The 26987-nt window shown below is 42.4% G+C and overlaps 1 protein-coding gene across 4 annotated transcripts in view; it reads right to left on the bottom strand.

Moving 5' to 3' along the window:
* Positions 1-26861, bottom strand: part of DROSHA (drosha ribonuclease III) — a 124210-nt gene extending 97349 nt beyond the window's left edge. For 2 of the 4 annotated variants that reach the window (XM_055555023.1, XM_055555026.1), the window contains exons 1-8: positions 26722-26861; positions 21773-21838; positions 19697-20533; positions 15649-15741; positions 9308-9539; positions 6140-6281; positions 4101-4255; positions 356-436 (exon numbers count right to left, since the gene is read on the bottom strand). In XM_055555023.1, the coding sequence (XP_055410998.1) occupies positions 356-436; positions 4101-4255; positions 6140-6281; positions 9308-9539; positions 15649-15741; positions 19697-20533; positions 21773-21789 (1557 nt within the window). In that variant the 5' untranslated portion in view covers positions 21790-21838; positions 26722-26861. Of the gene's footprint in view, positions 1-355; positions 437-4100; positions 4256-6139; positions 6282-9307; positions 9540-15648; positions 15742-19696; positions 20534-21772; positions 21839-25507; positions 25636-26721 lie in introns of all 4 variants that reach the window. The other 2 variants (XM_055555024.1, XM_055555025.1) reach the window with 2 other exon arrangements.
* Positions 26862-26987: the final 126 nt, after the last annotated feature.

Genomic DNA, 26987 nt, shown 5'->3' with positions numbered 1-26987 from the left:
CCTCGATAAGAGCATTTCTCCAGAGATTCACCACCGTTTACAACAAAAACATGAAAAACAATTACAATTACAGACCATTTTAGGATACTGAAAATGATTTAAAAAAAAAGGGCAACTCAAATTCACTTTGCCTACTTTAAATAATGAACCTCCCGAAGTGTCCTTGATAACATTCCCATTCCACTCCCAAAACCCAAGTATGTCTCCCCTCCAATGATTAGTAACAGAGACTATCAGGGAACCTGAGAAGACTATTTCCAGGGTATTACTTCATTTATGGGGAGCAGAATAGCAGCAGCATCTGTCTACTTCTGGCTGCTCAGTGCTGACAAATATAATAACCCAAACCAGTTACCTCTTCTCCGGGATAAATGCTGTGCCTGATGCCCGTGCGTCTCGCTTTTGCGCTGCATTTGCAGAGAGGGCCATCATTCATCTGTCAGAAACAGAATGTAATTCGTTTTTATTGGGGGGAAAATCCACTCCATGCACGACGATGCCGCAGAAACTGTGTGGGTTTTAATGTCATGAGTACCGAAGCTCTGAAAGGCTGTCAAGGTTTGAAGATTAAACGGATGTTCCAAAACCAATAAAGCTGCAAACTGTCTATATTGTCTGATAAAGGGAAACGCTATGACAACGCTGGATTCCCGACTTATTTGTGCAGCCGAGCAGAAAATATCAGTGTCAGCTCCCTGTTTGCCCCCATCTTCTCCTACTGCTTTCCAGTATGTTCCCGCTATTTCTTATTTCAGGAAAAATGACTCTTTCACAAAAGAAAAGCCTAGTTTATATTCTGAAGGAACATGTAGAACGCTTTGAAGGTGACCTGCAGATTAAATGTTTTCAAAGAAGAGACCAAAAGGTATCTCAAGCAGAAGGAAGAAAATGACTCCTAGAACCAGAAAAACTTATAGCATTAATTAGGTGACTCTGTGTCTGTTTTTTCACCTTAACTCATTTTCTGGCCATGAACTCCACTCACATGATTCGATAAGTGAATAATCCTGGGTGCTTCTTGGATAGAAAGCTGCTGGTTAAGCACTACAGGGGGGATAGGTGGGTGATACCTAGCTCAGGGTCCACATGATCAAGGAACCCTTATTTTAATTTTAGTGTATGTACTGCTGAAGCAAGCACTAAGAATATTTACATGGGAGAAATAACACACACATGATATGCTTAGTAATTTCAAAATAAAGGAAAAAACAGGCTTCAAGAAGCCAAAATGTGAAAAGAGATGGCTATTCTACACGAGAAACCAGGAAAAGAGAAAAAAGAGAAAGAAGGAATCCAACGTTATGCTCCAAGAACATGAAAGTGAAAAGCAAAGTGTTAGTTGCTCAGTCGTGTCTGACTCTCTGCGACCCCATGGACTGTAGCCCACCAGGCTCCTCTAGAGGTCCACGGAATTCTCCAGGTAGGAATACTGAAGTGGGGAGCCATTCCCTTCTCCAGGAGATCTTCGCCACCCAGAGATTAAACCCAAGTCTCTCATGTTGCAGGCAGGTTCTTTACTGTCTGAACCCAGGAACATGAGACCCATCTAAATGGAATGGATCACATGGAATGGATCACATAAGTGAGTGACAAGACCAAAAAGGCAGCTGCTGCTGCTGCTAAGTCACTTCAGTCGTGTCCGACTCTGTGTGACCCCAGAGACGGCAGCCCACCAGGCTTCCCCGTCCCTGGGATTCTCCAGGCAAGAACACTGGAATGGGTTGCCATTTCTTTCTCCAATGCATGAAAGTGAAAAGTGAAAGTGAAGTCGCTCAGTCGTGTCCAAATCTAGCGACCCCATGGACTATAGCCCACCAGGCTCCTCCATCCATGGGATTTTCCAGGCAATAGTACTGGAGTGGGATGCCATTGCCTTCTCCGCCAAAAAGGCAGAACTGAGGTCAAAACCTTAAAGGGCCTTAACCAGTTCGTGAGTTTATTCAATATAAATGGTTAATATGGAATCAAAAAGGAGATCAGAGCATCAGTCTGGAGAATGGAGAAGTGGAGTTCCATTTCTCACTTTTTTGGTATTAATTAAAACATAGATATTTATATATACGATATTATTATGAGACATATATATTCTATATACATATACATATTTCTTTAGAGTTCTAGGGATTTATAACTCATTTTGTCAAAAATAGCTCAATATAACTTTGAAAAGAAATATTAAAAAAACTATAAGTCTCTTTATCTCTTTGAGAAATCTAAAGCTCCAGGTGGTACAAGAGAGGAATAATATGGCTACCTAAAAAAAAAAAAAAAATCACATTAAGATATTATCCAAAATAACAGCTGGCAAACAGAGATGTGATTGAATTCCCACCAAAGTCACAACACATTCCTAATGCAGGGCACAACTTGTGATGAAAAATGCAGAAAAATCATTTAGTGCTCACTTATTTCCAGGGAAGCAAATAGACATCTTACATGCCTGTCTTTTACCAGGGTCTGGTCTCCAATACAGATCAGCCCTTTATAAGGCTCATCTGTACAGGGGATACAAAACCAAATACAGTCAACACAACACTGAGACTATTTGTTTCTTGATATGAGAACAAAGTCCATTAAAAGACCACACACCAGGTAAGGGGAGTGACTAATGGAGAAAGGATTTTTCTTGGGGGACACACAAATGTTCTAAAATTAAATTGTGATGACTGTACAATTCTGTGAATATACAAAAAAAATGAACTGTACACTTTAATTGTGTAAATTGTATGGTATGTGAATTATAACTTGCTAAAGCTGTTTAAAAAGATCATATACATGATTAATGTACCAAAGCAAAGATTCCAAAATGTATTAACAATTTGTAAACATTTCTGCTCAATTCTCAGAGAGCAAAAAGGACCACAAGGTACATTTCTGTCAGGCATTCTAACTACATTAATTCTATATTAAAAAAAAAAAAAATTAGATAATGTAATCTAATATGAACCAGGAGAACAATATCAAAATAATGTAGAATGATATGAATTTACTTACAAAATATAAATTTTAAATGATCTTTTTCTAGGGATATGTTTAATTATGCTTGATAAGTTGACATGTATTAAAGATACTATTTTTGTATGTATTATACATTTGTAAAAATACAATTCTTTTATAAAGATACTATTTTGCACTATGTATTACTGTGTGTGCATGCTCAGTTGCTCAATAGTGTCTTACTCTTTGTGACCCCATGGACTAGAGCCTCCCAGGCTCCTCTGTCCATGGAATTTTCCAGGCAAGAATACTAGAGTGGGTTGCCACTTCCTACTCCAGTGGTATCCCTCTAACCCGGGATTGAACTCGCATCTCCTGCATTGTCAGGCAGATTCTTTACCACTGTTCCACCAGTACAACTTCATAATAAAACAGTAAGTGAAAATAAAAAATAATTATGTCCAACTATGATGTCACTGGCTTCCCAGGTGACGCAATGGTAAAGAATCCACCTGCCAATACAGGGACACAACAGATGCGGGTTCGATCCCTGGGCTGGGAAGATCCCCTGGAGGAGGGCATGACAACCCACTCCAGTATTCTTCCCTGGAGAATCCCATGGACAAAGGAGCCTGATGAGCTACAGTCCATGGGGTTGAAAAGAGTCGGACACAACTGAGCAACTGCGCACAAACACACACGATGTCATTAGCTCAAACATGCTTAATAACAAGAAGTTACAAGAAATCGTGACTTCTACCAACTGGCAAATACAAAGTCTCATAGGGCCTGGGACATTGTTTACCGTATGGCTACAAGATAACTTCCAGATGAACTGCTTTTAAAAAGAGCTACAAGAGCTCTCTCCCTGATCCTACCATTCGTCTCCTTCCGTTTACTGCAAGTTTAATGAGGCAGCACCACCATCCTGCTCCCTCACACAGGATTTACAAACATCGTCAAATATGATTCAAGGAACACTTGCTCTGGTGCTTAGGCTTTGGAGCTGAAGCTGAAAAGAAATAAGCTGTGAAGGATGACGCCCAGCCCTGAGAGTAAAATTCAGTTTCAATACCAGCTACCATGCATCTTCTGAGCCGGCAGTCATAAATGTGATGTGTGGGTGTGCAACCTTCACAGCAAGAGCATAAAAGCCTGCGCACCTGGCCTGGGTCGTTGTACCAAAGTTCATCATGAAGTCGGTCAGGATGGGCCTTTTTACGTTTGATTTCTGCAATGACGTCGAAAACTTCAGAGTCTGAGCTGCTAGAGCAGGTGCTGTCCTCATCAGACTCGCATTCGGATTCACTGGAACTCTCTATAGAGGTGAGGGGAAAAAGATGGAGAGAAGCTGAAGCAGTCTGCAAGATGATTTTACATGAAGGTTTTACATGAAGATTTACATTTTACATGAAGGTTTTACATGAAGATTTACTTCCAAATGACTGAAACGTAAGGACCTACGTTTAGAAATGTAAGGATAGCTGATTATCTTCCAGCAAACACTCCAGTGCCTACTCCACACTAGAACTCTGCTAAGCAACCCATGAAATCTAATAGAGCCCATGATGCTAAGTCACAATCTAGAGGGGGAAACAAAGGATCAAAGATTTTTAGAGAAAGACTTGGTGAACAAGACCAGAGAAAACGCAAACCGCCAGAGCTGTCTTAGCACCTCCTAAAAGGTGCAGTGAATCCACCCTGATCCACCGGGATTTCCTAGAAGGGGTGCACGTGACCCAGGCACAGGGATGGGGGCGGGCTTAGGCTGATGAGAAGGAAAGGAACACAGAAGGGGCGCCACAGGCAAAAGCATGGAGCAAGACGATGGGTGGACTCTGGCTGGAGCAAAGGCCTCACAGGAAAAAATCCAGAAGTGAGGGGATAAAAGGTCATGAATGCCAGGCTCTGAAGATCAGACTGAATCAGATTCTAAATTTTTTTCTCTCAATAGTAACAATAGGAGACTCTAGTCCTTCAAAAATGACTAGATAAAAACAGACCAAGAATTATTGTAACGAAACGATCCAGTCACAAAAGACAAATACGGTATGACTCTACTTATATGAGGTACCTAGAGTAGTCAGATTCATAGAGACAGAAAGTAGAAGGATGGTTGCCAGAGGCAAAGGGAGACAGGAATGGGGAGTTGGTCTTTAATCCTGATAGAGTTTTCAGTTTAGCAAGATGAAAAGAGTTCCAAAGGTTGTTTACACAATATGAATGCACGTAACACACTACAGAGCAATACATTCAAAAATGGCTAAGTAGTATATCTTACATGTATTATGCACATGTTCTTTGTATTTTACTACAATCAAAAAAGAAAAAAAGAAGACCTAGAACTTGGAGTGATCCTACAAGAGATTAATGCAGTACAGCGTAGTAAGAAGGAGCCCTGACACTGCTGTATTTTCGAGTGTACTACGTGAGATGGGTACTGTCATTCCTCTTGTAAGACAAGAAAATCGAGACACAGAGAAATCACATCACTTGCCCGAGATCACATTTCAAGTGGTGGAACAAGGATTCAAACCCGGGCCAGCTGGTTCTGTCGTGCTTTTCCCCACCATGGACACTGCCTCTGAGTGAGGGAGAAATAACAAAGGTGGGCAGATGAGAGCCAGATAACACACAGGAAAAGGCACACTGAACGTCTCCTCTGCGTACAGCGTTGCGTTAGGGGCTAAGGACACAACATGGTGAGAAGCAGTGATCTCAGCATCTCCTTGGAGTCTCAGAATACGTACGTGAAAATATGTAAGAAAGTGATGGAAACTTTGTGAATAAAGAGAGCGCTTCAAACAGAGCTGGACTCTGGCTGGAGTTTCCACACCCTGGCAGTGGAGAGAGCCACAGGAGATGCCTGCCCATCAGAGCTTGAGGCACGGGAACAGGCTCCTGCTTTTGACGGGAGGCTGGACTGTGGTCCCTTCTGATTTTAAGACAGAAGGAGTCTTGGGGGACACAGTGGCCAGCATGCCTTGCAAATGAGATCTCTTATGTATTCTACTGAATATAACTAAGGGAAAAGAAAATCGAAAAGAAGAAAGTTACATTGCTATGTATTTGCTGACTGGAATTAAAATAAAATGGACATTAGGAAATTTTACTATGGGACTCTCAAGGACACATCCCAAAAGTCTGGTATTAAACAATAAAAAAAGAGCACAGGATCTCGGTCTAGTAACTTCTGACTCACCTAAATCTTCATCTAGCTTCGTCTTGGGAGGCTCCCATGGGGGTCTAGCAGCTTTGGCTTTCTCTTGCCTGCTCCCCAACTCTTCCTCAAATTTGTCATATAAGTCACGGAGCCTACTTGTTCCAACTACAGTAGAATCTCCCTTTGAAAAATAAAGGATCAATATTAGGAACTATATTAATAATAGTCATACCAAAGAGACTTAAGAACTCACCGATAACCAAAGATTTTAACAGCAAGATATCATTTTTCAACCCTCAATTTAACAAACATTTTAAACACAAAATGCCCAGAGTGCTGGAAATGATGCTCTGAATTGCACACACATTTATGGCTGACACTGTCCTCAGGTAAATGCACTTTGCCAACCCTTAGAAACGTTAGAAACCTTCATCTATGCCCTTCTGATACAGCAACCAAAAAATCATAAACCCCTCAGAATTCATGACACCTGATACCCTCCTAGAGAACATATACGCCTCCCCTACTGAAATTCACTGGTGGTGTATATTCCCCATTAACCCAGTGACCCACAAACCACACATGCACCCCATAAACACAGGGACACACACACACACACACACACTCTTTACAAACACAGGGTTCTGCAATACATTCCTGGAGGAAGTTGCTCACTTTCCCTTACTCTCCTCCCAGGTTGAAAATCACTTTAAACACCCACCTAAAATGTACATTTGACATTTTCAAAAGGCACCTTTCCAACATAAAATGAATATTCAATCCTGACATCTGCAGTTATTCCCAAGAGAGGGTGCCTGCTTTCCTCAGCCCCACCTCATTGCTGACTCTGGTGATGCCGGGGTAGGTCTGACACTTAGGCCCTCTCTGCAGCAGCGGTGCACACACAGAGGCCAACGCTGGCCTTCTGGCTTATCAGCCTTCCTTCTACACTGGAGTTTTAACACACCCACAACAAAGGTGAGGAAAAGCAAAGGCTCTGCTGTTCAAATGCTCTGAACCTCAGTGCCTTCAACATTATTTCAAGAATAATGATACCCACGGGGAGCCATTCTGCCCTTCCCTCTTGCTCACAGAACTGGGATTCCCTTCAGGTTTGGGGCGGAGAACCCGGGATCTCAGAAGCCATCCCCCTACGCCACAGATGTCTCTGTCCTAATCCCTGGACAGTGAACGTGCCACCTTTCAGTGCAGAAAGAACTCTGCAGAAGCGATTAAGGCTACAGAATTTGAGGTGGGGTTATCTGGGTGGACACAACTGAATACAGGTCTTTAAAAGTGGAGAGGCTCTCACAACAGCAGTCAGAGGTGCAACAGAAGAAGAGGCAAGAGATCTTTAGAGCACAGGAGAGACTCGACCCACGCTGCTGGCTCTGAAGATGAAGGAAGGGGTCCATGGGCCAAGGAATGCACACGGGCTCCAGAAGCTGGGAACAGCCCACACCTGCCAGACAGCAAGGAGACAAGGGCCTCCATCCCACAGCCATAAGGAACTGAACTCTGCCAACAACCTGAACGAGCAAGAAAACAGTTTGTCTCCAGAATGGAGAGCAGTCCTGCCAGTACCTCGATTTAGCCAGTGAGACCCAAATTTGACTTCCGATCTACAGAACTGGGAGTTAATAAATGTGCAGTATTTTAAGCCATGAATGAAGTCTGTGGAGATGGGTTATGGCAGAGATGGAAAATTAATCCATTAAACACAATTCTGGACGAAGGGATGAAAGAAGAGATCCCTGGGCACCCTGGGCTCCACCCAGTACTGCCCTCTGCATCTGTATCTGGGCAGAGGTGTGTACGGACACAATGCCTGGGGCTCCTGTGGGCATCCTGCAACCGTGATGGACCCTCCGAAAGCCAGCGATACCCACCTATGGCCCTGCCATCACTAAGGCACTAAATACACACCAGCCACCACCTCCCTCCAGATGGCTTGTCGAGGAAAACAAACCCAGCAAGCTTAAACCACGATCAGTTAAGTACTCTCATTTACAACAACATTCTGAAGTAACAGATGCCTTCTTTCCAGGGATGTTTTAAGAATTCAGGGAGGTAATCTGAGACACGTGGGGCAGTTTCACAACTAGGGCTCCACATGTGAGCTTCTCCTTGCCTGTGTCACCTGAACCAGGACTTAAAACCCTGCTTTTCTTTATCAAGTAAAATATCATGCCACCAAGAGAGACCTCTCAAACCTTTTTGTCAGAGACAACAGTCTCCTCTCAAGCTCACCATAGGTAAGGGCCCAGTCCAAGTCGAAGATGTTTTTACAAATTTCCAAACAACAGAATGCTCTCTTATCTACCCCACCCACTAAATCTAACATCTCCAGGCTCTTCTGTCCTAAATCTGTAGGTATCCCTTCCTTCACTCATTCATTTCATCAGTGAACATGACTGTGTGTCCATTCTATGGCAAATACACCTAACTTAATGGGGATGGAGGCATAATGCCTGTTAGGGGAGAGAGAAAAAAAAAAAAAGAAAGGGAGAGTGACGGAAAATAAAATGGAGATGGAAGGAGGAGGAGAAGCGAGCACACAGAGGTCGTGGGGCCCCCAAGGCAATGAGGCACGGCTGCTGAGCCCCAGGAGCCCCATCGTGAACGCACGTGTGCTGACTCTCCTGAGAGCCCATCCCAGGTGACGACACTGCGACTCCACAAAACCAGCAGCCAGCACAGGAGACCTGCTATGGGCACCTTTGGTCACGGGCAGACTTGCAAGAGACAAACTCAATTTCCCCTTGTTTCTCGTTTTGAGGGAAACACACACACACGCATACAGATGTATACCACAGGATGCATAACAGAGCTATGAGTGAGAGCTTACAAGACCACCAGCATCAAGACTAGCAGTGGCATCAAAAATCAGAATGAAGAGATCCTTCCATACACCCGCAGCACTCTTGCCTTTTGTAAAGCAGCTTTTGTCTACAGCAGTGGTTCTCAACCAGGGGGAGGGGCGTTCTCTCACCCCCCAGGGGACACTGGGCAACGTCAGAAGACAGCCTCGGTTATCACAGCCATGAGGGTGCTACTGGCATCCGGCGCACAGAGCCCAGAGATGCTGCTCGACATCCGACCATGCAGCGGGCAGGCCCCGCCACAGGGAACTATCCAGCCCAAGACACCAGCAGCGCCGAGCTTGAGGAGCTCCGGTCCGTAGCTTCTCTCCTACCGCAGACCTACCACCTGATCCATGGGGTCACTGGAGTAGTAGTTTTCTGAGTGGGTGCAGCGAATCCACACAGGCTTAAGGAGTTCTTCTTCCTCCTCCTCGTTTTTGTCAGGCAGCGCCTCCTCTGGCTCCTTTTCCTTGATTGAGGTATAATTCTTCTCTTTGCCAGAGCCCGGGATGTCACTCCATCTGTCTTTTTCTTCCTCCCAGCGAGCTCTCTTCTTCTCCCTGCTTGGGGAGCGACTTCAAAAGGGGGCAGAGGGAGGCTATTAAAAATGTTCCTTCCTTGTAAAACTTTTCTATTTTACCTGTTTAGTTCATTTGTCACCTAAAAGAAAAACGTCATGCCAAACCACCATATTCGTTTGTATGAAAAACCAGTGACCCCATGACACCAGTCTGCTGACATCAGAATCACCTGAAGTTGTTTAAAAACACAAATTCCTGGGCCCTATCCCAGATCTACTTACTGATTCAGTCTCCGGGGGTGGGGCCCAAGATTCTGTGTTTTTAATAATCTCCCCAGGTGATTCTGGTGTGCATCCGGCAGGTTCAGGGGCAACCGGCAAACCATAACTCCTAGAATAGAAAGATCTCTGGGAAATACGTGGACATCTCCATCTATAGACAATCTCAGCATTGAGCACACTAATTTTGAATTCTCCATATCTTGCTTTGCCAAGAGAAAAAAAAAAGTCTTCACAAAACATGATCTCCACTTAGCCATAAATTTAGCCTGAGGACCAAAATCCAAGAGTGAACCAGTTATACCATCCCTCACCATTTCTCTGGAAGCCCCTACTTGGGTATTACTGCTTAATGAACCACCAATTCGCCTAACTCTGATCCCCACAAATACTAATAGCAACTCAATTAAAAAGGAAAAAAGCAATTCTATCTCCTTGAATAGCTGGAGCATGAAATTTGCAAAGGCTCAGCGTATGGACGTGCTTGGAGGGAAAAACCCATAGGGTGGATTTTTAAATTAAGCCCAGGACATTTCAGTGGAACCGTACAGACTTGGAGAATCCAGCCAAGGAGAGAGACTGCTTTATTAGCGACGTGCTGCCAGCTCGGCAGCTCTACTAACAAAGTCACTCTTACCCAAGAAAGTTTATATCTGGGTCAAAGTCACCAGTAAGTTTCTCCATCAACTCTATCACTCATTTCTAATTTTATAGCAGGGAAAATCTAAGTGTAGGTGTGTATACATCAGGGGGGAAATAGTGGGTGATGAGAAGGATTATACATATTACTTATTGATGCCACTTCTAAATATTGCAGTGTACATCAAGAGGTTTGTTACCAGAAAAAAATATTTACTGTGATGTAAAATGTATATATGTTCACTGTAGAAAAATAAAACAAAAATCACCTGTAACACCACTCAGAGATAACAATTACATTTCACAAATATGTTAGAAGATATAGATATATAAACACAAGTTTCTAAAAACAGGAACTCTGTAGCCTGTTTTCCTCAACAAAGTGGTAAATCAGGAACATCATTCTACTTCAATACATCTACATCTGAACCATTTTTAATAATGCATATCATTCTTTTATATGTATATACCGTAATCTGACAAATCTGATCATTGTCATTTAGGAGATTACCTTTCTTCCCCCACTGTAAACAATGCTACTGTAAATACACTTGTGTTCTTTGCAGACTTGTCATATTATTTCACACACAAAGAGAGTGTACTTTTTTAAAGGCTTCTCTACAGATAAGAATTACCAGTTTAGATTACCATCAAAACCGTATGTGATTTCCCATTTCCACACATCCTGTCAACATGATTGTTTTTCATCTTTTCTATCCTTATAAAGAGAGCATCTCATTTAATTTGTCACTACTGAAATAATGCGTTTCACATTCACTTCTTTTATTAAAATGAACATGAATCAATACACCATGCTGATATTTTTAAAATTAGGATTACAGTCTTTTGACAATTTTTTATTTAAATTATCACCCATCTTCTGTCATAGGTAATGTAACCTTTTTCAGTTTATTTTCCTTTTAATTCTATTTATAGCTATATCAGAGAAGGCAATGGCAACCCACTCCAGTACTCTTGGCCTGGAAAATCCCATGGACGGAGGAGCTTGGTAGGCTGCAGTCCATGGGATCTCGAAGAGTCGGACATGACTGAAGCGACTTAGCAGCAGCAGCAGCATAGCTACATACAATCTTTATATGGCCAAATGCAAAGATTGTTTTGGTTTCTATTTCCAGTCTTAGTGTTATGGCTGTAATCCTTTCCCATCGCACGGTTAAATAAATATATTTTTCAGTTACTTTTAACATTAATTTTTTTTACTCTATCTGTCCAAAATCTAAGGCAGAAATCTGAACTCAATTTCTTTTCCATACAGTTTGCATTGTTTCCACATCAGTTTCTCCTCTGATTTGAAAAAACAACTTTATGATAGATGTAAACCTTTATATATACTTGAATGTTGTTCCAGATTGGTCTCATTGACCTATTTATACCCATACCAAACTGTGCATTATTTTTCTTCATTACACTCACTTCTATTCCCAAGAAAAATCTGAGTCCTAGTAAAGTTCTAAAAACAGTACCTCAACTGAACTTACATTAAAATTATAGATTTTTTGGAAGGCAGATATATTCACCACTATACCACCAACACTGCTAAAAACTACAAATATTTTGGAAGAACACTGGTATGTTTTTTAACCCTATCTTCCACTCCCACTACAGGAATTTAACATGCCCTCCATTCATTTACATCACCTTCCTCGTCATCTACTACACTTAATATCTTCCTATTGATCAATATATTTTTAAGTTTATTAAGAAATTTAACTTTTATTCATTTAAATTTTCTATTTATATTTTCTATTAGTAAGTAGGTATTCCTGGTATTCAGGGAAGGCTGTTAATTATGATATGTTTATTGTATAACTGTCAACTTCAGTGAGTTAATTCTAACATTTCTTGACTGATTCTCTTGAACTGTCCCGGTAATATCATTAGCTAATAATGGCAAATCCTGGCTCCCTGTGGGTGTGGTTTTCTTTGTTTTTGTTTGTGGTCCTTCCTGAGAGCCTGACACTCTTGTAAGCACTCTGATACACTTAGTCCTGACAAGATTCCTGAGGCAGATATAAACATCCTCTAGACAGGAAACAGAATTAGAAATTATATCACTTGCCCACTCTCACACAGCTAGCAAGTAATAGTTAAATGCTAATATGATTATTTGACACAAACATTTTGACATGTACCAAAAATACCACCAAATGTTTTATTATTACCATCGAGAAACACAGGCAGAAGACATCCTTACTCCATCCACTTTAGGCTGGTGTCAAAAATAATGGATGATCAGGGTTGTCTATTGTGAACAACAATTAGTATTCTTTTTTTCTTCTTTCCTTTTTTTAACACTTTGAGAGGGACATTTCAAAATAGGAGTAAAACATCATTTTAGGTGTCTCAGGCATTTCAAATTTCAAAATCCGAACTCAAAATTGTTGTTTAATAATATGCTATATTACAAACTATGATAACTTTTCCTGCTTTACAGTATTTACATCTATAACTTTTATTTTCTCATCTATTGCATTAGTTAGAACTCAAAGAATCCAAGTCTCTGCCTTCTCCACAAGTTACTGGGTACTGGAGAAGAAACAACTAAACCAAGAGATTTCCAGCACTCCACATTAAAAACCAACCTCGGGTGGGCCCTCAACGAGTTCCACAAACACAGTATCTTAGCTTTTTTCCTATCCTTATCTCCTCCTCTTCCTCAGGCCCTTTCTCACTGAACAGACTCTTCCTAGTTGACCTCATCTAATTCATGGCATTTAGCATTTCTAGCTAAGACCTCTTTTCTGAACCTTATACTTCTGTGTCCCACTAGGTACCACACAATTCCACCGAGCCGTCTAACAGATTTTCAAATTCTACTTGCCCAAAATTGAACTCATTCTTTTGCCTGTTTCTTAGTGTTTCCAGCCCTCCAAGGGGAACATCACATCTCAGGTGATGACCAAGTCCTACTGACTCTCCCACATCGATCTCTCTCAATTACCTCCAACTTTCCCCATCGTCATTGCCACAATGGGTCAGTCTAGCCACAATCATTTCTTTCCTGGATTACTAATAAAAGCCTAAACTCTTTTCCCAACCTCCAGGTTTGACCCTCTGAGACCACTTCTCCAATGCAGCCTTCACACCTGCTCTTTCTCTCCCCCTACCATTTGCCTTCCCTTAGGCATTCCTTGGAGAAGGCAATGGCACCCCACTCCAGTACTCTTGCCTGGAAAATCCCGTGGACGGAGGAGCCTGATAGGCTGTCTATGGGGTAGCTAAGAGTCGGACACGACTGAGTGACTTCACTTTCACTTTTCACTTTCATGCATTGGAGAAGGAAATGGCAACCCACTCCAGTGTTCTTGCCTGGAGAATCCCAGGGACAGGGGAGCTTGGTGGGCTGCCATCTATGGGGTCGCACAGAGTCGGACACAACTGAAGCGACTTAGCAGCAGCAGCAGGCATTCCTACCCATACTCCAGGGAATCAGTCCATTGTCAACTTCTCTATGACTACCCGAAACTGAGTTACTAACTACTGTGTTCTAGAAGCGGTATGTATTTGCTCTATCAAAGGCACTTCTCACAGCACTTAACTTGCTTATTCCTGGAAAGCAGGGACTCTTGTTAAAGACTATCATCGTACCGTACAATACCTGGGACACACAAGAATACAATGTTTGTCATTTGCTTGTTAAGACATACATCAGGTGACAGTGGTAGGAAATGGGGTCTCCTTGTCTTTTTTTCTAACATGTATGGGAAGGCCTATAAGGTTTCAACATTAAATTTGGCTCTTCTCAGATGGTATCAATCATGTTCATCACGAGATAATGTTCTCTATCAAGTTACAGAAGTCTGCTTATACGCCTACTTTACCAGTTTCTACTCATAATTGAATGCAACTTTAAACAGCTAATAGGCAAGTACTGAGATAACTCTAGAGATTCTGACACAAAGAATTACAGTTATAGATCTCCTAATACTAACCTATCTACCCATGCAACCTTGGAATAAACCCTCAACTATTATAACACACAACTGAAAACAACCTGCTCATATACTAATCAGTATTTTCATATCCATATTCATAAAAGAAATTGTTTTGTGGTTTTCCTTTCATTGATAGTTTTGCCATTTGGATTTTCCTGATATCACAGCATGAGCTGAGCTTTCCGTCCATCTTCTTCAGTGTTCTAAAAACAGTTTCAAACTTTTTTGGAAGAGACACAAAGTCAACTTTTTCCCATAGTTATTGGCCTATTAACATTTTCTGCTCTAAGTGTAAGGTTTATAATTTTTGTTTTCATAGAAACAACTCATCACATCCAAGTTTTTAAATTTCTCAAATAAAACATCAGTACTTATACCAACACACTATAATTTTTAAATCCCCTTCATTCCTATAATAATACATTCTTATACCTAATGGATATGTGCTTTTCTTTTCTTGATTTGCCACTTTTTAAATTGTATGGCCTTTCAAAGAAATCTTGCATTTATTTACAAATATTATTATGGCATTATAGTTCTTTTTCTAGTTTATTAATTTATTTTACCTTCAATACCTTTTTCTGCTTTTTTAGAGTCAAGAGATTAGTAATAATTATATATATAGTTACCATTTATTAGGCACTACTGGGCCAAGTCCTAAGTGTTTTATGTGTGTAATGACCCCTTGTCACTCAATAAGGCAAATATAACTGTCCTTATTTTAGACAAAGACACTGAGGCTTAAAAAAGTTCCTTTGCCCAATAACAAAATTGGGAAAATGAATAATTGACCCAAAATCTGTCAGATTATTGACAGTACTATTCTTAATTACCATTTATTAAGGCATGAATTTTTAGCTCTTGATATAGAATTGGTTACATCCTGTAAATTTTTATTTGCAACAATTTCAATGTCATATTTCCAAATAAGGTATTACTGTAGTTTTTCTTTTTCTTTTTTTTTCTGAAACAAGTAAACTTAAGAGCATAATTATGAATTTTCAAGGTCTTTAAAAAAAAACAAACCTTGAACTACTAATATAGTGTTTTACAGCAACTGAGGTCACAAAGTGGCCTAATTTGGGGGACTTATTAAAATTTTCCTTGTGCATCCTATATACATCTTGAAATAAAAGGTTTTTCAATAACTGGCTACTTTAGCTTTTCACAGTGTTCTTTGGACAGATGCTCAGGCTATTCTGAAGACCTGGCTGACACCCTGCAAAAGCACAAAATCTGAATTTCAGGAGATAATCCTATGACTTCTTCAGGTGTCAACTCCTTGCTTACCTTCCAGATCTCTTATACTCTTTTTTGTAGGACCTTTCCAGAGATGGTGATCTTCGGCTGTCCCGGTGCCTGTGTCTCTCCCGTTCCCGCTCTCTTAAAGGAATTAATACACAGAGCTATTTTCAACAGAAAGACTCAAAAACACCATCTCTTTTCACTGAATTCATCTAAATAAATGGACCTCACCTCACCTAAGTATTCTGCAGCACTATTCACTATGGGACATTTTTATTCACCTTTCATTTATTAGAGGTTAAAGGAGCATTTCACTTTACGCGAGTTAACTACCTTAGACATTTCTTGCTGTTTTCTTTAAAAAAAAAAAAAAAAAGAAGAAGTCATACTTAATACTAAGCAACGAAGGGAATTTTATCATAATCTTCTCTTGAGACCTTCAAACCAGCCAAACGTTCTACAGGGAAAACTTCAAAGGATTCAACTGCCTATTGATTTCTAAAACACTCTTAATTTCATCCAACAAATAAATGCATATAGTAAAGATGAGGACAAAGGTCTATGATAAAAAGCTCTAAACTCATAGGTTATACACCTGAGGTATAGTTCTTAGTCATCACTAACTACCATGAGACTCTAGGTCACTTTAAGTGCTGTTTTCATCAAGGGAAAAAAAAACTCTAAATAGAGACAATGAGTTTACTCACCGTAAAACTAGAATTCAGGACTTTAAACCTTCCAATATAAAGCTGGAATTTAGTAATAATGATAGTAATAACTTATGAGCCTAATCAATATGCACAATGAGATCTGAAACAAAAATTGGAATCCCAGTGTGTTTACATTAGAACTAAATCTAAAGGAAATAAATACTAGGTCTTAGAGTGGGGCAAAAAAATACTGTATTAGCCTGAGTCCAGCAAGAAGATTACAAAAATGTCTAAACTCAAAAATAGCCACGCCCCACCTTCCTGCCACCACTTCCACTGCGGGGGCACAGATTTGATCCCCAGTAGGGGAACTAAAATCCTATATGCCTGTCATATGGCGTGGGCAAAAAAGAAATAATAATCCCCTACCTATAACCAAACAGAAGAAATGTAAATTCACTGAAATCAAAACTTACAAAATTAATAAGAGATCTTAGATATTAACACAAAAATTGTTTTTCCACTTAAAAACCACCCCTTCCTCAAGAAAGACTTCTTTGAATAACACTTTTAACATATACTTAAGGCTCAGGTACACACCAGCTGTCCAAAGTAAAGTAGCCAGTGCTTGGCATTCCACATTCTTTATCTGATACACTTCTAAAATGACAGCTTACTTTTAGACAGCAAATCCCACCTAGTGAGTGGTATCACATGACAACAATATAATGTAATTTGTGATGGCATGGCGGCTAAAAAAAAACTGCCTCTATTTCCAAATAAAAACTCTATTTATAGGATATTCCTAATTTTTCATTTGTTTTTGTAACATCTAGGGGATAGGATTTTGCATTCAAGAGTGGCACCTCTCATTATGACTGCTACCTCTGAGTGGCTATGAACTGAAAAGACCAGTATAAATCACTGTAATACTATATGATGAACCCATTTAAAGCAAGAAAAACAATGCTTCAGTTATTTTTCCAAAAATTCTTCCCAGTTTGGGACCGTGAAGATATTCCTTAGATACATAATAGCTCTCCAATGGCTCAACACAGTACTCAACAGGACAGGTATGGGGTTACTGTGCTGTAACACCGCTCAAGTGTGGGAAGCCACTGCCCTGCTCCTTACTGGCTGCCCCTGCAGCTCTTCCTTTTCCTAATCCCTGGAGGAACTTGGATCTTTCATGACAGCAAATGCATCCATCTACATCTTCACAAACCTTCTCCAGAAATAGTCTGCCCTGAAACAATCTTGTGATCACTATTCACCCAGATTTCGGAGGAAGAGAAGAAGAAAAGGAAAAATGAAATTTGAAAAAGTGTGGATGCACTTACCCCAAGAAGCCAGGGCAGAAGCAGCCAGAAGACAGACTAAAGAATTTGCATAAACTTCATCTAATCTAACGCACAACTTTGTGAACATCTGGTTTTCTCCAGTGTACTTTCAGAAGTTATATACTAGCACTTCACAGGCTCCATGTTTGGTTCACAGAAGCATTCTATATAAGACAGAGGACTGACACGCTACTAAGACCCCCAGAGGGAACTGCTTTTACTGCGGCTGTGACATTAAGGCCGCTCCAGAGCAAACACCCCCAAGTACAACATCATAAAACAACTCCAGGGTAAATAAAGGCCATGTAGAAAGATGAGCTAACTGCCTAAGATCCCCCACAGTAAAGGGGTTGTGGTTTAGGCTCATGGGGATTAAGGGTCATTTTTTCAGCATTTGATCTCACTTAGTGACAGGGATCCTCAGTTTATAGAACACTTGTGTTTCTTCAAGCTTAAGCCTGGATGGGAGAATTCAGGAATTTACAGCAGAACCCTAAAAACCACAGTACTCTCAAACAGAAAAAAAAAAAAAAAAGTCATCTAGAATGTTGAAGTTTGCAGCAAAATGTTTCCCCAAAGACAGGTTTATTAACAATCACTTTAAGTCTGAAGAAAACTATCAAACTCTTTCGAGTTTAGATTTTCACCGTAAAGTTGTAAAATAAACCCTCACAGGCCTCTGCCAACTAATCCATCACAAAGTTAAGAACAAAACTGACAAGGAACAGTAAGTCATCCTGAAAAGACTTTTCAAAGTCTACCGACTCTAGTCAGCTTTAGCCCATCAGAATCAGTCACCCCTGCAGGAAACATGTCACTTCTGCCTTCAACTAGGCATCAGGGAGAAGCAATAGTGCATTTTCCCTCCAAACCTTCCAAGGCCTGGAGGGCTTCCTTCTAAACCTTTAGGACTGAGAATGACTGTTACCATTTACTGGCAAAATGTTCGGTCAGAATCAAGCATACAGCCATGAGAACAACATGGAAACCAAGAAGCACATTAATTCCATAGGAGTCAAGACTCACTCTCTGCAAATCCAAGTAACAAGGTTACCTGGTTTGGGGACCTCAAACTTTTCAGCACAGAAGTTCCACAAGACAATGAAAGTGAGTGCACACACCACAGCAGCCAGAAAGAGAAGCACCATTACCAGCTTGACAAGTGGAAAACCAAAAATCTTCATTGATACAAACAGTTCACTGAAGGTACACATAAATATTAGTAGAATGGATATGTGCACATTTTTATTTTTCCATCTAAACCAATGATTCTTAGGCTTAAGGTAACAGACTCATACAATCTCTTAAGAATCTGCTGTAAGCCACTGATTTACTTATAGAAAAAAAAATATAGACATAAAATTTTACATTTAACTTCAGAGAATTTCTAGACACCCATCAATGAATGTCTGCTGGAAACCTTATTTCCTTGTAAATATAGATTTTTGGCCTTTTGGGTGGGGGAAAAAAAAGAAATTTAATCTGGAGTGGATTAGTATGTTCTAAATGCAATTTTATTTAGTATGCATATATTTCAATGCAACAAAATCAAATTAAAAGCTATTTTGAAAATTGTAACTTTGACAATGTATACCTAATATTATTTCATTTTATAAAGAAACAGAGCAAGAAAGCAAAAACATAAGATAAACTTCCATTTATCCTAAAAATCAGGAAGCAAGTTCAGCTTGTTAACTAGTTGGATTCCTGACTGACAACAGCAGCCTGCAGACCACCAATTCCAAAAGAACCCACAGTGCAATAACCTGACAAGATGGTCATACTGAACATAATTAAATACAACATCCACACAAACAACTACAAGATCTTTTATTGATCATCATTAAAATGCCAGCTGTACTCGTATAGTAATTGGCTTACATTCATTGAAATGAACCCATGTTGCTAATTAGGGGATGCTTTTCAAAGTGGCTTTCTCCTGAGATCAACTTCCTTCCTCATCAGTTGTCTCTCCCTCTTTAATAAAACAGCCCTTTCCTTTTATAAACCGAAATGCACGGCTGGACCTTTTTGGTCTGGTTTGCTGAGCCGCCTGTGTCAGGATCGCCACAACCTCTCTAAAAAACCACAGGTGCGCTTTACCTGCTCCGCTCGTAGCTCCGGTGGCGGGAGGGCGTGCGCCCCCGCTCGTGATCCGACCTGTAGCGGCTGTCCTGCCTTCTCCGGTCGGGGCTCCGGCCTCGCTCCCGCCGCTCCAGGGACCGATGCCGTTCGCCCCTCCCGTGACTGTGGTCCCGGTGCCTGTGGTCGTCGTAGTGCTTTAGCCTTTCTGGGGACCGCCTCTCACTGGGAGCCTTGGGGAGCGGGTACGGAGGGAGGTGCCTGAAGTGAGGGCTACTGCTGTTACTAGGACTGGGCGGGAAGGAACTGGGGCTGTTCTGGAAGCTACTGAAGTTGGGGGGTGGGAAACTGTGGTGCGAGTACCCCGGCGGGTACTGGTAATTGACCTGCTGCGGAACGACGGGAGGCGGCGGCGGATGCGGTAGGGACGGCGGCGGCATCATGAAGGGGAAGGCGCCTTGGCCCGGAGGCGCTCCAGGGACTGGGGGGTTATTGGGACAGGGTAGCGGAGGCGGCATGGGAGGGAAACAGGGGGGCACGGGGAAGGGGGGCCTCATCTGGTGGTTGGGGAACGGGGGCCGGATCGGGCAGGGGGGTAGGGGGCCTTGCGCTGAAGGAGGCATGGGCGGAGGGAAGGGTACAAAGTCTGGTCTTGGAGGCAGAAAATTGGGGGCCGGAGAGTTGGCGAAGGTGGTGGAAGGGGCGCTGGGAGGTTCGTATTGGTATTGCACAGGAGGCTGCTGAGGGTGAAGCAGTCTCAGATTTTGGGGCCTGAAGGCTGGTGCGGAGGGTCTGGCTCCATGTCCCCCTCGCCCTCGGGGACACCTGGGTCCTCCTGGGTGGAACGACATTCTGTGACTTTGGTGGAGGAAAGAAAAAGAGAAGAGAAAAACTCACTATGTAAACAGCTTTCACCAATACCTGACCACCCCTTAGGCTGCTGGAATATTCCACCCATCTAATACTGAGTTCTCTGTACTATCTGAAACTCCTCAGGGCCAATAAACTCCTCTTTCCAGGTCTCAGCCACTCAACCAAAGCCATGGTCAGTCCCTGGACCCTGTCGCTTCCTAAAGAGGCTCCACTTCCAGCATGACGAGGTCACATCCCAGTGTTCAACCATCTGCTGTGGTGTACTTCTTCAAGTTCCCCCCAACCTATGTCATCCTGTCCACACACAGCATGTTTCTACACATACACTGAGTATCATCCTGCCACACCTTCCCCCGCCACTCAGCAGACTCACAAATTCAACTCAACATGTCCTAAAATGAGTCAATAACCTTGCCCTCCAAGAGAATACCACCTGCTCCTTTTTTAGTGTTTCCCATCTCAATGCATGCATGCATGCTAAGTCCCTTGAGTTGTGTCAAACCCTTTGTGACCCTCTGGACTATAGCCCACCAGGCTCCTCTGTCCATGGGATTTTTCCAGGCAAGAATACTATGGTGGGTTTCCATGCCCTCCTTCAGGGGATCATCCCAACCCAAGGATTGAGCCCATGTTTCTCATGTCTCCTGAACTGGCAGGCAGGTTCTTTACCACTTGCGCCACTTGAGAAGTCCCTTCCTGTCTCAATAGATGAGACCATTCATTGGTCTTCAAGTCATACACCAGGGAATTACCTGACAACTTCTCCTCCTTTAACCCTTCTAGTTAAAAATTTATGCTCAAACACCTGTATCATTTCAGCCTCATAGATACTTGAGTCCATCCATTCCATACCATCCTCTCCTGCCTCGCTACTACAGTAATACCCTGGCAGGCCTTTCTACAACCAATGTCACCACCCCCAGGGTACCCTGCTCTCACACGCTCTGTGGTTCTTTTTGGCAGGTCCTACAATGATTACAGGTCACCAGCTCATTACCTCATTTCACCTTTGATGTCTGCCTGACCTCAGAATTGCCAGTGCCATCAGAGCAGGGATCCAGGATGGCTCCTTAACTGCTCTGGTCTGGGTTCCCAGCTATGGATACGGACTATGTTAACACACGCCCTCCACCTCACAGATCTAAACCCTCCCCACCCCAGATGGCCAGTGTTTGCTCCTCCCTGGTCGCCCAAAATGATTGCCATTACTATCAGACCACTCACCATGCACTGCCTTGCATCGTGACGTACTATTTGAATATGTCACATTTTCCACAGAGAATATAAACTCTAGAGAACAGAGAGAACAAATAGATATAAAAATGTTTCCCAAACTGCTCATGCTAGAAAATATTTCTGATTATCTTAATATTGATTTTGCATGCTCCCATGCAGTAAGCAAACTAATAAAAATAAGAGCATGCTGAACTGAATTAAAGTTCACAACTAATTTTTAAGATGTCCTAAGTACTTTGCCAACAAAAGTCCGTCTAGTCAAAGCTGTGGTTTTTCCAGTAGTCATGTAGGGATGTGAGAGCTGGACTACAAAGAAAGCTGAGTGCCAAAGAATTGATGCTTTTGAACTGTGGTGTTGGAGAAGACTTGAGAATCCCTTGGACTGCAAGGAGATCCAACTAGTCAATCCTAAAGGAAATCAGTCCTGAATATTCATTGGAAGGACTGATGCTGAAGCCAAAACTCCAATACTTTGGACACCTGATGTGAAGAACTAACTCATGGGAAAACTCCCTGATGCTGGGAAAGATTGAAGATGGGAGGAGAAGGGATGACAGAGGATGAGATGGTTGGATGGCATCATCGACTCGATGGACATGAGTTTGAGCAAGCTCCAAGAGTTGGTGATGGACAAAGAAGCCTGGTGTGTTACAGTCCATAGGGTCGCAAAGAGTCGGATACGACTGAGCAACTGAACTGAACTGAAGTACTTGTCTCTCTGATTCAAACAATCAGTAGCTTAAAAGACTGGAAACTTAGGCATATTCCATCTCTAATCAGCTAAAAGATCAGGGAGGGAAAAATCATTTCTGCTCTCCCACTCCACATTCTTTCTCCCTCAGTGAGACTAGCATGTAGATTCAAACTTAACTATAATCTGGTCAACATAACAGTGTTCTTTGATTCTCATTCTCAGCCCTCCCCATTGAACAATGTTATGAAGAGGAACAGCTTTCCAAATATTGGGCTTCAGCAAAATGTTTTAAAAACCCAAACAAACATTAACTGCAGAAAGTTTCCATTTAGAAGCATCTTCCTTTAGTCTTCCTAACCAAAAGTTTTACCAACAGGCTGAAGGCAGATTTTCAACTGGCTCATGAAAATAGTTTCAGATTATTTAGCCTTATCAATCACTGTATTTAATAGAAAGTACACACCAAATAATATCTCATTAATGATTACCAAGGGAACATTTCATGCAAAGATGGGCTCGATAAAGGACAGAAATGGTATGTACCTAATAGAAGCAGAAGAGATTAAGAAGAGGTGGCAAGAATACACAGAAGAACTGTACAAAAAAGATCTTCATGACCCATATAACCATGATGGTGTGATCACTCACCTAGAGCCAGACATCCTGGAATATGAAGTCAAATGGGCCTTAGGAAGCATCACTATGAACAAAGCTAGTGGAAGTGATGGAATTCCAGCTGAGCTATTTCAAATCCTGAAAGATGATGCTGTGAAAGTGCCACACTGAATATGCCAGCAAATTTGGAAAACTCACCAGTGGCCATAAGGCTGGAAAAGGTCAGTTTTCATTCCAATCCCAAAGAAAGGCAATGCCTAAGAATGTTCAAACTACCACATAATTGCACTCTTCTCACACGCTAGCGAAGTAATGCTCAAAATTCTCCAAGGCAGGCTTCAACAGTATGTGAACCGAGAACTTCCAAATGTTCAAACTGGATTTAGAAAAGGCAGAAGAGCCAGAGATCAAATTTCCAGCATCCATTGGATCATAGAAAAAGCAAGAGAATTCCAGAAAAACATCTACTTCTGCTTTACTGACTACGCCAAAGCCTTTGACTGTGTGGATCACAACAAACTATGGAAGATTCTTCAAGAGGGGAATATCAGACCAACTGACCTGCCTCCTGAGAAATGTGTAGGCAGGTCAAGAAGCAACAGTCAGAACCAGACATGGAACAACAGACTGGTTCCAAATTGTGAAAGGAGTACATTAAGGATGTATATTGTCGCCCTGCTTATTTAACTTCTATGCAGAGTACATCATGCGAAATGCCAGGCTGGATGAAGCACAAGCTGGAATCAAGACTGCCAGAGAAGTATCAATAGGAGAAATATCAATAACCTCAAATATGCAGATGACACCACCCTTATGGCAGAAAGCAGAGAGGAACTAAAGAGCCTCTTGATGAAAGTGAAAGAGGAGAGTGAAAAAGCTGGCTTAAAGCTCAACATTCAAAAAACTAAGATCATGGCATCTGGTCCCATCACTTCATGGCAAATAGATGGGGAAACACTGGAAACAGTGAGACTTTTCTTTTGGGGGCTCCAAAATCACTGCAGATGGTGACTGCAGCCATGAAATTAAAAGACACTTGCTCCCTGGAAGAAAAGCTATGAACAACCTAGACAACATATTAAAAAGCAGAGACATTACTTTGCTGACAAAAGTCTATCTAGTCAAAGCTACAGTTTTTCCAGTAGTCATATATGGATGTGAGAGTTGGACCATAAAGCTGAGTACCGAAGAACTGATGCTTTTGAACTGTGGTGTTGGAGAAGACTCTTGAGAGTCCCTTGGACTGCAAGGACATCCAGCCAGTCCATCCTAAAGGAAATACGTCCTGAATATTCATTGGAAGGACTGATGCTGAAGCTGAAACTCCAATACTTTGGCCACTTGATGGGAAGAACTGACTCACTGGAAGAGACCCTGATGCTGGGAAAGACTGAAGGTGGGAGAAGAAGGGGACGATAGAGGATGAGATGGTTGGATGGCATCACACACTCGATGGATATGAGATTTTGAGCAAGCTCTGGGAATTGGTGATGGACAGAGAAACCTGGCGTATTGCAGTCCATGGAGTCGCAAAGAGTTGTACACAACTGAGCGACTGAACTGAATGATTGTCATTCAGTTCAAGACCCTCATGATAAACCTGGGGCCTAGACAGCCCATCCTGTCACCACAAGCTACTCAGGGCCAAAAGAATCAAGCTCAAACTCCATGCTTGGCATTTAAGGCCCTCTGCAATCTGGACCCAACTTCTTCCAGGCTAATCCTCCATTAACTTCCCCATGCAGTGCCTATCATCCTGTGTGCGTGCTAAGTCGTTTCAGTCATATTCACTCTTTGCGACCCTATGGATTGTGGCCCACCAGGCTCCCCTGTCCATGGGATTCTCCAGGCAAGAACACTGGAGTGGGTTGCCAGGCCCTCCTCCAGGGGACCTTCCCAACCCAGAAATCGAACCCTCCTCTCATTATGTCTCCTGCACTGGCAGGCAAGTTCTTTACCACTAGGGCCACCTGGGAAGCTCTCCTATCACCTTGCTGCTGCTGCTGCTAAGTCGCTTCAGTCGTGGCCGACTCTGTGCAACCCCATAGACGGCAGCCCACCAGGCTCCCCCGTCCCTGGGATTCTCCAGGCAAGAACATTGGAGTGGGTTGCCATTTCCTTCTCCAATGCATGAAAGTGAAAAGTCAGTGAAGTCGCTCAGTCATGTCCAACTCTTAGCGACCCCATGGGTGTTTCCAGTTCCTAACATATGAAGTACTATCATCCAGCTTATTCTTTACTCCTGGTCTTCTAAAACCCCTCCCTTTGACTTTGCCCATTGAAGTTTTAACCCATCTACCCATGTCAAATGCCACATCTTCTGTGCTGCCTATCTTGGTTCCCTTTAGGAAGTAATCCCATTCCCTCAAGACTTCTGTTGCTTAGTCTGTACTTACTTCTTTTACAGCACTTACCCGAGACTGCCTCATATAATAATCATGTGTGTATATGTCTTAACTCTTCCACTAGGTTATTAGTTCCTTGATGAATTGGGTTGGCTCATAATCATTTCTGTATCCTTCACAGCCCCTGGCAGAACATCCTGCACAGAGTAGGTGATCAGTAAGTGTTTACTGGCTCACCAGTGATATATGTTTCTATGTTGCTACTGGACATTTCCCTACTGAATATATCCACAACAGGTTTGCATTACCAAAACCAGACAAAAAGCAGGCCATTTCACTGATTCATGCAACATTTAATGAGCCTAGACAGGTGGGGCATGGTCACAGGCCCTGATCAAAGGTGAGTAAGGCACATAGTAAGCAGGGCTCCTGAAGCCCAGAATCCATGTGCAGATACGGATTTTTTTTTTAATTACATGTGATAAACACAAGAAAAGAGGTATGCACAGAGTCCAGGGGAAACACAAAAGGAGTGTACTGAATCTAGAGATGGACAACAGTCAGGATCACCAATACTCCTGTATCGTGTGTTCACTGTTGTTGAACATTCACTATTAGATCCTCATGGATATTTGTAGAAATAGAATATCTGAAAACATTGATTATGAAACTGACCTATTAAAGGCACAGTCAGGCTGTATTGTGGATGTGAACTTCAATTCAAAAGACAAGGAACTCACTGCAACTGGAAAAGTAATTATTTTCGGCGTCTGCCTCCTCCTAAGTTGCTGTTTGGAAGCAGGGAAACTGAGGGAGTCGTTCTGCACGGCTAACATGTGCAGGAACATCAGTCTTTGGAGCAAGAGTTGCAAAGTGTGACTACATTTCTATTAACGCGCTCTTCCACCACCTGAATTCCCAGCCCGGTCACTTATGTCTGGCTGATCCGTAATTGCGTGTTTCCCTGTTTACATCTCCCGCCAGATAGTGAGCCCCACGATGTAAACTTACAGTCTCACTACCCGCCCGAGATCCCGGCGGCTTCAGGCCTGGACCACGACATGCGCGCCACAATGAATGAACGGTCTCATTTTTCACTACTATTTATTTACAGGGCCCGGGCCTAGGGTCCCTTTTCTTTGCCCTTCGCTGCAGATCTGAAGAGGAGCTGCCGGCTCCTATCTCCCAGGCGCCTCTCACCCCAGCCCCAGGCGCCAGCCCCGTTGCAATTCGGATACTTGGAAACACTCCCTCTTCCAACACCCACAAGCTGACCCTTTTACCTAGAAAAAGCTCTCGGGCTGCGAGGTCGTCGTTAGAGTAAAGCCAGACTTATCGAGTAGCCTCCAAGACCGTAGCACCGCCCGCGGCTCCGGAACAGGAAAGCAAGGGAATTAAAAAGCAAACCTGAGAAAGCCGGACCTGCAAGAGGAAAGCGCTCGGGCTCTCCGCAGCGCCTTGTGCGCGGTGATTGGTGCTTCGATAAGAACGATGGACATCTAAGCCAATCGGTCTCCTGGAGTCTCTGGCGCCCGCCTCCTGCCCCTTA

The sequence above is a fragment of the Bubalus kerabau genome, chromosome 18, assembly GCF_029407905.1.
Source record: "Bubalus kerabau isolate K-KA32 ecotype Philippines breed swamp buffalo chromosome 18, PCC_UOA_SB_1v2, whole genome shotgun sequence".
Lineage (NCBI taxonomy): Eukaryota > Metazoa > Chordata > Mammalia > Artiodactyla > Bovidae > Bubalus > Bubalus kerabau.
The sequence above is the reverse complement of the archived record's forward strand: the minus strand, read 5'-3'. Positions and strand labels throughout refer to the sequence as shown.